The following is a 13,147-nucleotide window of genomic DNA, read 5'->3' on the forward strand; positions in this document are numbered from 1 at the left end:
ACCAGAGTTGTCTTGCCAACAAATATTTTTATCAAATAGTTACTGTGTGCTCCATGCTGCTGTAGGAATTGAGGGAAGGAACAAGAGGAATAGAAGCCACCGTTCCTGTGCTGATCACTTGACTATCTAGTTGGAGAGCAAATCTCACACAAAAGTAGCCACCAGGGAACAATTCAAACCAGTGTGCCGTCTGTCACTGTCCTGGGTCTTTTGGACATGCTTATGAAAGCCAAGAGATCCTCCCTTCCTGCCTGGAGAAGAAGGGGATCTCTTTATTGGCTCTACCTCACTGTGTAACAAATGCTCATCATTTCACCACACTGTTTCTTCTCTGGGAGAGAGTTTTCCAGCCATGATGATAGAACTGGAGTTAGCAAGCAAGAAGTGGGTCACGGACGAACAACCCCATCTTATGCTTTGAGAGAGAGAAAAAAAAATCAATGGCTTTTCGTTTGTGATAGTCTTTCCTGACAATATTCATTTATCAGTTTAATTTTTACAGATTTCCCTTTTCTCCTTGGAACCTTTTGATGATGTCTCAGTGTCTCAAGAATTAAAGTCCCTACAACCTTGAATCAACTATCTTGCCCTCCTCGTCTGCTGCTCCTCCAGCCACATTGATGTTTCCTAAAAAATATTCTCACTTCTCTATGCCTTTGCTCTCTGGACCCTTCTGCTTGTCCTTGCCTCACCTCTCCTCTAAGGCCTAGTCGAAAAGTTAGCATTCCCAGAGGCATCCAGAACGTGCTGCTGATGCTCTTTTGTAACTTTTCCCCACAAACTCTCATAATCAGTGATCTACCTCTCTGTGGGGAAGGGTTTCAAGCTCACTGACGGCAAGGGCTGTCCCAGCCGCCAGCACCTTGCCTTGCATTGGAAAGCGCTCAAAACACCTTTGCAGAATTGTTCCATCAGCATCGTTCATTTATTTCCTTTGCTTCTACCTTCTCCCTCTCTCCCCAACTAATTCTAAGACCGTATTCTTGTATTCCTCAGTTGTATCTCTAACCCTCTAAAAGTGTATCTCAAGAACATATACTGTGATTAAAGCACGATTTTTTTGGGTATAGAGATCCTGTGTGAATTGAGATCTCTCAACTACCTAAGCTAAGGTCCCTAGTTCCTCCATGAAAACAATTCACTCAGGTACCCGTGGGTATATACTTCGAGCTGAAAGTTATTTCTATAGACCTAATACTAAAATGAAATATTTTTGTCTATTTCTATTGTTTAGCAGCCAAGCACTGAACATTAGACAGTTTTAGGTACTGAAAATATTTAGGGCAAGATCTTGTCTGGCTGACATTTAGCACCCAAAGAAATGGGGTTCTCAGGGCGCTGAAAATGGCAATTAGGGTAAGAATCAGTAGGCTCCTGTTAGGATTATAATGGGAGGAGGGAAGTGCCCTATGGAGATCTTTTCATTTGGACCCAGATTTAGTCCACTGAGCCCTAAGTCCATTCTGGTATGGGGTCGCTGGGTTCTTGACAGATGGACACTTACATGCTGACCTTTAGGCGCCCACAAACGAGAAGAAGGCCTATTGGAGCTACGGAAACACTTAAGATAGGGGGTGTAAATATGGAAGCTCAAGCCCAAAGGGGTAGTTAAGTGAGGGGCCCCATGTCCAGCGGGATGATAGCTGTTAGCGTGAAGAACAAAAAAAGCAAACCAAGTGTATGTTTGTATGTTTTCGGGCGAGGAATGTGAGAGCTGGAAGGAGGGATCCCAGAAGGAAGATTAGAGGGGCAAATGAAACTTGGCAACTCTGAGGAGCTTTTGAGGACCGAGGCCCGCCTCCCCGGCGCAGCCCGGACAGCCTGGCAGTCCCGGCCGGCAGAGGGCAGCAGCTGGGCGGGAGAAGCCCGCCCCGGGCCCGCGGAGTCGCCCGCCCGGCTCGCGGGGACACTCTTGTTGAGTGCGGGGCGAGGGACTCGACTCATCATTACCCGCCCCGACCCTGCGGCCAAGGCGAACCTCGGGCTCGGTTGCGAGAGTGAGGTGTGCGGGGTTCGCTGCGGAGGTCCCCGCGCCCCTGCCCAGGGAAGGAGAGCTGAGGGCACCCCCTCCCTGGCCCCCGGGGGGGAAAGGAGCGCCGGAGTTTGGAGGGGGCCCCCCGGCACGCGGGTGGGAGGGGTTCTCCGCACCCCTGTAGCTACGTCCCGGGCTTGTCCCGCCGACCCCGCGCGCCCCCGCTCTCACCCACTTCTGGGGCCACGACCCGCCCCCGCCCTCGGCCGAAGTGCGCCTCCCGCCCCGCTGCTCTCCGAGCCCGCGAAGCCCTGGGCAGGTTCGCGCTCCGCCGTCGAGGAGGGCGGCGTGGGCGGGGGCGTGCGCGTGGGCGGGGGCCGGCTCCCGCGGCCGGGGCGGGGGCGGGGGCGCGGACGCCCTTGACCGTGGGCGCGAGCACCAGGCGGCGGGCTGTATGTAAATCGCTGCGCCCCAAGTCCTAGGTAGGATGGACCAGCCCCCGCGCCCCGGCCCTCACGTCCAATAAGAAGCGCCCCCGCTTGACACCTGCCTATAAACAGGCGAGCGCCCGGCGCCCCGCGCACAGCCCGCAGCCCGCACCGCCACGCCGCGGGGCGACACCATGACCTCCAGCAAGATCGAGATGCCCGGCGAGGTGAAGGCCGACCCCGCCGCGCTCATGGCGTCCCTGCACCTCCTGCCGTCGCCCACGCCCAACCTGGAGATCAAGTACACCAAGGTGAGCGGCGGCGACGGGCCGTCCACGCACACTCCCTCGGACCTGCCTGCCGCGTCCTGCGTGATCTGTTAGGGGGCGAGGGTCGGGGGTCGGGGGCCGGGTCGCCGGGGCCAGCCTGTCACCCCCGCGCAGCAGAGGGGCGCCCGGGCTCGGGGTGGGGGCTGCCGAAGTCCCGCGGAGTCTGGGGACACCTCGGGGACTGACCACCCGGGAAACGCGGCGCGGAGGGCTCGCCGTCAACGGCTTTCCCCCAAACCGCATCCGCGGCCGCCTCCCATCCGATTCGGGGTCGCGACCGCTTCGGGGAAGGCGCCGGCACCCGTCGGCTCCTCCAATGGGGAAGAAGGGCGTCCCGCCGGGTTGGCCCCGCAGCCTGGCTGTGGCTTCTGGGTCCCCCCGCCGTCGAGGGCCGCTCGGTCGCCCGCCCCGCGGGTCCTCGGGGTCCCGACGGCGGGAGGAGCGCGGGCGCTGGCTGCCCGCACAGGGTTCGTGGGAACCTGGCTGCTGGGCGCAGTAGACCCGGGGTCAGCGCCGCACTGGGATTTTGTAGGCAGTGGCAGTTTCCCTGGAAAACTTGGGAAGTCTTTTCATTTGTGTAAATCAGCAGGCTCGCTTTGGAACTGAAAAAAAATTAACTCTTTATAACGAACTCTGACATCTTGGGTTTGCCAAGCACGAATGTTTTTTTTTGTTGCACCACATTTAAAAAAGAATATGTATTCGCTACCTAGTATACATTGAATTTACTTTCTTTTAAAAAAAAAACTCGACATAGAAAAAATTATTAATTACGCGTATGGGGGAACTATAGTGTTATAGCATTGGGAGGGAGAGATGGGATTTAAAGTCTTGTTTCTTGGAGTTTATTTTACAGTTCTCTTGTTTGATTTTTCTCTTTCTTTCCGTTGATTTCTACCCTAAACTCCCGATTAACTTAAACACACACTGAGCACACACAATATGGTTAAAGTTGTTTTCCATCATGCTTATTACACGATAAACTAAATTTTGTCGAGAAGTAAATTGTTTGGTTCTGACTTAATGGCTGAAAGAAATACAAAAAAACAACAACATCGGAATATTAAAATTTTACTTGCGTTGAGTTTTAGGTTACAAATCGGGGTGGTTCCTGTTTTGAGTGCCAATTTAGATGAATTTGATGTACCTGCTAGTTTTTTTTTTTTTTTTTAGGTGGTGTGACAAATTTTTGAAAGCCGTTTTAATGAGAGGTCGTTAATGGTTACAGCCATTTAGGCATCATTTGCATCACTTTAGTGCCAATGTTTGGCACATCTCTGGGTTCAGGAGCCAGCGGGGGAAAGCCTGAAGCATCAAGTTTTGTTTTAGGAGGGTCGCTAACCTCTTCAGCCTCACTTTAAAATTATTAAGATGCAAGATCTACTCCTGAGAGAGGACCTGATCCTCAGCTTTGGGAGGGTTTGATTTTCGTCTCCCTTTTGATCAGATTCTCCTCACAGCCCCGAAAGGAGTTTTAGGTATGCAGTAGGTATCCCCGAATTTCATTTGGTAACTCTTCCAGCTCTCTTTCCCTCTCACTGCCCCCGCGCTCTTTTTTCTCTTGTTCTCCCTCAGTAGGAAAGACAACTGATTTATAGCTAATTGAAGTCTTTAATGTGGAGTCATTTCACTCAGGGGAGACTTTTATCCAGTATCCGCTTTCCCACTTATTACAAAGAAAAACAATCAGAAATGAAATAATGGATTGTAACTTGATTCTTTAATTTGTGGGGAGGAGGCATCTTATTTTTGGCTTGACAAACAACCCTCATAAACACTGAGTAGTACTCATCTAAAGGCGACCTCTTTTCACAAAACCTTGTAAAATCAGGTATCTGTGAACATTCCCAGCAGCTTTCCTTCTTAGCTCTTTGGTGAGACTTTAAAATTTTCTGAGACAAGCGTGTGGGCATGCAGCCTTTTTAACGCGGGGCAGAAGCTGCTCTTTGGTAGCCGAGGGTAATGGCGAATGCTCTTTTACTTAAAAGGAAAATAAGATGAATGGGAAGTTTTTAAAAAATTCACTTATGCTCACAAGTGAGGGAAATTATATTATCATTTTTAAGCAGAAGAATGAATAAGGTAGGATGGACAGTTAGTCCTTTAGAAGAGTGATACCACAATCACTAGGAATTTCTAAAAGGGTAATTAGTAGCTAAAAATTATTATGCTAGAGGGCTTGTTTAATAACACATAGGAAACAACAATGTTTGTGTCAGAAAATAGTACAAGACAAAAACATAGGTGGATCCTCAGTCATTCTTGTCTTGTTAAACAAATACATTTTTAGTGAAGGCTATTGCGGTGGGATTTTAAAATATGATTTTGGGACCAACATAAAGTCGCTACTGAGAATTTCAAGTAGCATGCATCTAGGAAACTTTGCACTGGGATCTTGTATTATTGTATTTATTCACCATTCTCTTTCTCCTAAAACTATTTTACTTTTTTTTTTTAATAAAAGGGGAATGCGGGAGATAATTAGGGGGAAAAGTTACTGCCTTTGTTTGTTAAAGGTCCAGTGAAAGTGCTCCAAAATTAAAGTTCAATCTCCAAGGATGCTGAAAGGGCAAACCTCCCGGTTTGTATGTATTGACTTTCAGGCAATTACATTCAGTTTTGAAAATAAGCCTGAAGGTCCACTACCCATTTTAGACTAATGATCAATGGCAACACTATCTTTGGAATATGTCTATTTTTATTTTCCTAATAAAGCAAGCTAGACCTCAAGCTTTAAAAGTGATTTCTTATTAAAGAATATGTTAAACAAACAAATAAGACTGCATTAGTCAAGAAAGTGTGATAACAGCATCAACACGAAGGAGTGAGTGGACTATTTTGAGGTAGAGAGAACGGATACTTTCTTGCTTGCATGCTAAGAAGAATGCTTAACAGCTAGCTTAAGGGTTTGATTGCTTTTAGCTATGCTTTTATGAATTAAATTTTTTTCTGAGTTGTTTCTGTTTTATCAGTCTAGTTTTTAGAAGTTTTGTATAGCTGAATATATCACAGGAGCACACACATTGTAAAATCAAGCCTAGTACTTTACTGACTGCCCAGAACTGCAGGAAAGATCTTTGCCAGATCCCCAGGTCTTTGGAAACTTTAATACCACCCCTACCTTCTCCATTGTCTGTATCATCTCTCCTGGCTTTACTAGTCCATCTGTCCCAGCCCGCCCGCGCCCCCCCCCACACACACACACTACTCCACTATACACACACACACACACACACACACACACACACACACGGGTTGCACTCTTTCCCTGTTGATCACTTTTTCAGTGAGAGTTTATGCCCATAACTAACAGTAATTTAAAGTGTTGTGTTTTACTCCAGCATCTGATACCGTGGAGCGTGGAGAGCTAGAACAGAAGAAGGAAGGGGGCATTTATGGGGTATTGACCTACTAAAATAGAAGAGGAAAAATAAAAGGCAATCAACTGATAATCAGAGCTGATGAGCATGGAGTAACTACTATTTATTCTTTTATTTATTAAATTAACAACCTTTTATTGAGCATCTGTTTTCTGAAGTCAATTTCAAATATGAATGGCTATGTTTCTAACAACTGTGCTTTCCATTATGCTAGCTGGGCTGTGGAAGCATTGAGTGCCAAAAATTAGTTGTCAGCCTGGTGGTAGTTCGGTTGATCAATGTAAAAATAACAATAATGACAATAATAGTTATAATGCTACTTACATTGTTTATAGGGCCTAATGGTTTACTAAGCACTTTCATATATATCTTATGAAGGAGAGAGAGAATAGGAAGAAGTAGGAAAAATGGATAAGGAAAACCTTGGCTTTGACTTTTAAAAATTGATAGAGCACTCCTCATCATAACCTTTGTTTTTCCTAATAGTTGCATACTTTTTTCTTTTTAAGAGAGAGAGACTTCAAATCTTCATTTTTGTGTTGCTTCTATTGCAAACATGGAGAGAGTATGACTTGGCCTAGTCCTCTTAAGAAAGAGCTACCTTTTGTGACTTCTGATTCCCTAACTTTAAATTACTACTTTAGATGTTTCTATGGTTTGTATGTCTGAGGCAAGATTGTTGCCTGTCTTAGGGATCGTTTCTTATAAGATGGTGTGGGTCTAGTTGCCTCTAATTGAGATTGTCTGTCTTGATCATAAATTATTAATCAAACTTTACATTAGAGGGGAACTTACATTAAAAAAAACTTTTTGCAATTGCACAGCTTTTTGATGTTTGTATCATCTCCATTTAACACAGGGGAGCTGACCAACTTCATTGTAAGACTTGAATTAGGCCCTTCTCCTGGGGTCCTGCCTGCCCCGATGCCTTCTGCTGTATGGGCTTATGTTACCATATCGAATCATCAACTCCTTTTTATCTATAAAATGAGGAACCAGTGTTTCCATTTCAGGGTAGAAGATTCTCTGAGGAGCCTACTCTGTGAGGTCTCATTTCCTTGTATCCAGGCTTAAGAGAAGCCAGGCATGCATAATTAGTTCTCTGTTGTATTAGACAAGCATCTCAAATACCAACATGCACAGTTCTCTCTCAAGTCTTTCTCAATTTGGGTGGTGGAATACAAATACTGATGGATATTTTTGCCTTTTTAGTTATTTTAGTGACAACTTGTAGGGGTCACCAAACTACAAACTGTCTACCTAATTTTGTAAATAAAGTTTTATTGAAACACAGCCATACTCATTCAGTTAGATATTGTCTGTTGCTGTGTTTGTATTACAATGGCTGAGTCAAGTATTTGCAACAGAGACCATTTGGCCCGAATTTTAGAAAAAGTTTATAAAGCCTTGACTTAGAAAAAGAAAGGCTCTGAATTAAAATAGGCCTTTGTTCAAATCTTGATCAGATATGTGCTTAATTAGCTATGTGAGCAATTATGGATGGTGTCTATTCCTAGGGGGTTTCTTCACTGGGTATCAATTTCTAGTTGTCAGTGTGAGAAAGTAAATGGCATGTAATGACAATCAACCAAAGACTAATCCCATTTCATTTTTGTAAAGTGATCATTACATTTGTAGTTCCAAATTAATGGAGGCCCATTAAGAAATATCAGAGTTGTACTAACAATAAAGTTTCACAAAAGGCCAATGTTTAGTATTCTGTTTATTTATTTCATGTTTAGTAGTTTAATTAGTTGTAAGAGTAATATTCTGCATAGCTCGTATGTTTACACCGGATTTTCATCAAATGGGATCCCTTGGAGGTTTCCCTACCAAGGTATTATTTTTACCAAAAAAGTAACCAAATCAGTTTCCCAGCCAGTACAGTCTTGAGCCACATAACGGTGGTTAGGCCAACAAGAGACTGCATTTACTACAGTGATCCCATAAGATTAAAATGGACCTGAAAAATTCCTATCCCCTAGTGATGTCATAGCCATCATAATGTTGTAGCCCACGGCATTAATGTTTTGGGCCATCTCAGCCCATCCATAGTCCTGCTGTCAGCTAGAAGTGGCTGGGGGTGCTCCCCTGGCTCACATGACCCACGGCACAGTAAGGTCCTGAGTAGAGAGGGCATGAGCTAGCGTCACACACCAGCTCACTCTTTGTTGGTGAATTCAAAACATAAGAGTGGGAACTTAAAGTATGGGAAGATAAAACAAAACAAAACACAAGTAGCCTAAAATAGTTACCTAAATCAGTCAAGATCTCTAAATCAAAGGAGCCTAAATGGGAGGAGGTGGACTGGCTCTTTGTCCAGTCCCATGACTGGAATTGTGTGCATTCCAGATAGCCTGCTTAGAAGTGTTGCCTCTTTAAAGTGAATGCCTCAGCAATCAAAGCTTAAATCAGGCACTTGTATTATAAAAAGGAAAGCCAACAATCAGGGCTTAAACTGTAAGTACTCATGTGTTTGTGATGATGCTGGTGTAAGCAAACCTACTGCCCTACCAGTCGTATAAAAGTATAGTACAGCATAGGGAATGTAGTCAATAATATTATAATAAACTAGAGACCTGGTGCACGAAATTCGTGCACTGGGGGGGGGGGGGAGGGTGGAGGTCCCTCAGCCTGGCCTGCACCCTCTTGCAGTCCAGGAGCCCTCGGGATGTCCGACTGCTGCAGAGGAGGCGGGAGAGGCTTCTGCCACAGCTGCTGTGCTCGCCAGCCATAAACCCGGCTCAGGGCTTCTGGCTGAGCGGTGCTCCCCCTGTGGGAGCACACTGACCACCAGGAGGCAGCTCCTGCATTAAGCGTCTGGTGGTCAGTACGCATCATAGTTCAGTCAATTTGCATATTAGCCTTTTATTATATAGGTTGTATGCTGCCAGGTGGGTACTAGACTTATCAGGGTGACCACTTCATAAGGGATGTAAATGTCTAATTACTATGCTGTACACCCGAAACTAATATAATATTGCATGTCAACTGTAATAAAAAATGAAATTTTAAAAATACAGACACAGATGACAGATACCACCTCGGTTTGTGTAAATTCATTCTACCGTATTCACACAAGATCAAAATTGTCTCATAATTCATTTCTCAGAACATATCCCCATCGTTAAGCAGTGCATGACTGTATTTTAATAGTTAAATTAGGTATCTGACACTTGTGTGCCAAAATTCAGCATTAATATGCCTCAGTATACCCAACTGACTGGTGTTGTAAGTCGTTTGGACCAAGATGTTCCCAAGTCATTGATGCTTAGATCTAGGAAGTATGACAGCCTGTGAGGACATTCTCTGAAGGAAGATACTATTTGGAAATCGGAAGGTATATTAAGTTATATAATTTAAAACTGACTAGACTTTCACTGGTCCTGACTGCCCAATTTTGGGACACTTCACCTGGAAAAGCACCATGCAGTGACTATTTTGAAAGTCCTTCTAGCATTTCTTTAATTTTTTAAATTTGCTGTGACAGGTCATTTCAAAGCCAGTCATTTCTCTTCAAAGACTGAGTCTAATGCATATAAAAGTGATTGCCAAAATGTCACTTTGATTAATTTTTAATTGCCTTTTCAGACATATCTTTGAGCTCTATTCCATTTTACTGTTCAGATATATAAGATTCTTCAAATTGGGAATTTCTTATCTCTGGCATATATCTATTGCTTGTTTTTTGGCCTGAGTTATGTTCAAGTTGTCTCTCTTCATAATCTTAACTCTTAGTGAGTTTATTTACAGCAAGTCTCTGTTGTGTCACATGATTTGGAAACACTTCCAGACTTTGAAAATTCCAGTTGGAATAATAATTGGTCTCTCAGCAAAACTTCGCTGGGGCTAACACAGAGGCTATTGACCTCTGTAGATTGTGATTGAAAATTAGACTGTCATGGGTGAACATTCTAATTTTTGTTATAGAAAGAAGCTTTCCTTTTTCTCCAGTTCAGCTCTGTTACTACCAGCTTTGTTTCCTTTCCTCACTATAGTTTGATCTTTGGAGAGCAAAGTAGTAGTTTCTTTATTCCTACATCTCTGGAGATGCCGGGGTTCTTGTCCCAGCCTTACAAAGGTTTCAGCAATCTGGAGAAAGGAGCTGCGCGTAGATTCAAGAAGGAGTCCAAGGACAAAAGATAATTTTGAAAGGCATTGGGGGTCAGAGGAGCTTCAGCTAAAGGAACTGAAGACTACTCTTTGTCTAAGGACCCCATGCTATTTATTAACACAATTTGTCCTAAGGCAAGGTGGAGACACACACTTTAACCCTTTGCACTCGCTTGCTTTTTTCTCGAGCTGCTACCGATGCTAACCATGTCGAGTCACACTCGACATCCAAGTGCAAAAGGTTAAAGGGTAAGGTTTACAGAAGCATTGTCAGTTAGGGGAATAGCCTATAGCTATTCAGGTGTTTGGCCAACAGGAGGCAATAACATGCAGATTAAGATGCTCTGAGTTGTCTGGCAGCAAACAATAATATTCAGGTTTGGGGGAAGTGCCGTTTAGCTGTTCCAACAGGTAAACTATATATGTGGCTCAGCCCTTGTTGAGCCTCTAAACTTCAACAACCTTTTGGTGAAACTCTTGTAATTATTACATGCGGGAATTGGTTTCTGCATGGAGAGATAAAACCTATTGTCGAGTTGAACCTGGAAACACCTGTCTCTTATTTAGAAGAATTTAGGATATCATTGGTGGTACCAAAACACTCTCCAATCTATATGTATAAAAGGCTAAAATGCTAAGTGTCCATCCAAACGTCCAACTGGTCGCTTTGATGTGCACTGACCACCAGAGGGCAGACACTCAATGCAGGAACTGCCGTGATGCACACTGGCCATTTACAAAGAAACAGCACCACAGACCTGGCACTGACAAACCAACACTCGACTTCTCCCAAGTGGGACACAGGCCCCGCCACCACCCCATAGCAACACCCCACCAAATTGTAGCCAATGCTGCCAAGACCCCATGGTGCAAAATATGGCCCACAGCCCAGCCCAGCCCAGAAATGGTCGCTGTGGACACCAGGTAATGACGTCACATAGCAACGCCCAGCTTCCTCTCCCTAAGGACTAGCCTCCTTGGAGTTACTTCAGCCCAGGAACACGACTTGCTTTATAGCCAGGTAGAAACATTTCACACTGTAACCAAATGTCTGTGAAGCATTTTTCCCGTGCCTTATCTCATTTGATCCTCACAGAAGTCCTGGAGTAGGTAGATAGGAGACTCGATAAAATCCTATTTTCTTTACATTAGCCAGAAAATGGAGATTTAGAAAGTTTAGAAACTTGACCCAACTGAAGAGAAGTAAGAAATGGTGGACCTTGAAAATGACGTCAGGTTTTCTCACTGTGCAAAATATAGTCAAACACTGTTAAATATTTTACTCTTTGTTCTCCCTGTGTGATCTACAATAATAATCTGCTTCATGTTGATATTTACTGCTGTGTTGCTGACAATTACCTGAAAGAGAAGTTAGGGTGCTTCACTGGACTGGAAAAAGTTTAGCTAAATCAGAAAGCAGGTCTAATTAAGCAAGTTTATTCTCTCTATATAAATGGCTAAGTTGACTCGTGCGTGTGTGATACATATAAAGCTCTTGCTGGCACCAATCGCACGCTTGTCATTTCGATCTGTCATTGTCGATCGTGAATTTGGTTGACACTTCTATTATAGAGAAAGGGCGAATAGTGATATTAAAATATTTCTTCGAATTAATTTCCTTTCAATGTGCATGAATCTGTGCACTGGGCCTCTAGTCTTGATTATAAAATATAGGGAAATTTTTTCAAAATAATTAAAAGATTATATTTTTGTATATTTTTCTGATACATAATTTTGATTTGTCTAGCTTAAGTCTTCTGATTTCGAATCCAGTGACTCTTAAAGGTTTTTGCCCCGGGTCATTTCTAGGGGTTTCTTAAAGATTAAACTGAGTCCAAAAAATGGTATAGGTTGTATGGCTCTTCCCACAGGTTGGATGGAACCTATCTCCCCATATGTGGATCTGGCAAAATATAGTGGATTTAGTAAACCAACTAACAACCAAAAATAAACTATTTTCTTCCTCCCCATCCCCAGCATCAAAACACACACTGGATCTGTCGACTGAGGTGTGAGTAATGAATGATGGAGAGTTAGGGTGGGAAGGAAGAGGGGAAATGACATCTTGCCTAAGAAGACAAAATTATGAAGTGTCTAAAGCATCTACAGAGGATAACTTAAAATCTTATTTTCCTATGTGTGAAAGATGGACTTCCTTTTTTGGGAGGAGATCAGGAACCAATATGAGGCTGGTTAAATTCTCTAGCAAGCCTGAAACCAGTGAATTCTGCCTCATTTATATTTTAGAATCTGATACCCAGTGTACCAATGTAACTTGATTTTCACAGGGAAAGTTATATCTAATTGTATTATCTTGGGGTCATTTTTATTTTTAACTGCAGCTAGAGCTACCCTTTTGCTTCCCTGAATTTATTCATTCTTTTATTCATTTGACATTTATTAGAGCCTCTTGTGTACAAAACGCTGTTAGTCACCCTCTGGCATGAAGACACAAAGATGTGGACTTTGTCCTAAAGGAGGCTGGAGAGGAGTCCCACTTGGGTATGGGGTGAGGACATGTACACAGTAACTATGGTACATGGTAGAAGATGCTAAATGCCTGAGACAAGTGCACTTTAAGCACCTCGAAGATTCAGAAGGTAAAGAGATATTTGCTGCTCAGCAGATCACCAGCATAATGTATTGTTAGACACGACAGGAAATGAAATGTTTCAAACATACAGAAGATTATAGACAGTAGTATAACAAACACGTATCTATACCCAGATTTGTTAGTTCTTAACATTTTGCAATGTTTGCTGCTAATTTTTTAAAATATATTTTATTGATTTTTTTACAGAAAGGAAGAGAGAGGGATAGAGAGTTAGAAACATCTATCAGCTGCCTCTTGCACACCCCCTATTGGGGATGTGCCCGCAACCAAGGTACATGCCCTTGACCAGAATCGAACCTGGGACCTTTCAG

General features: G+C 43.7%; 1 protein-coding gene across 1 annotated transcript in view; it reads left to right on the forward strand.

Annotated features, from left to right (window-relative positions):
• The first annotated feature begins 2,555 nt into the window (after positions 1-2,555).
• The window catches only part of ALDH1A2 (aldehyde dehydrogenase 1 family member A2), an 86,829-nt gene continuing 76,237 nt past the window's right edge, over positions 2,556-13,147 (forward strand). The window contains exon 1 of the mRNA XM_008143187.3: positions 2,556-2,711. Coding sequence (XP_008141409.2) covers positions 2,595-2,711 — 117 coding nt within the window. The 5' untranslated portion in view covers positions 2,556-2,594. The remainder of the gene's footprint in view (positions 2,712-13,147) is intronic.

This window comes from Eptesicus fuscus, chromosome 5, assembly GCF_027574615.1.
Source record: "Eptesicus fuscus isolate TK198812 chromosome 5, DD_ASM_mEF_20220401, whole genome shotgun sequence".
NCBI classification, from domain to species: Eukaryota; Metazoa; Chordata; class Mammalia; order Chiroptera; family Vespertilionidae; genus Eptesicus; species Eptesicus fuscus.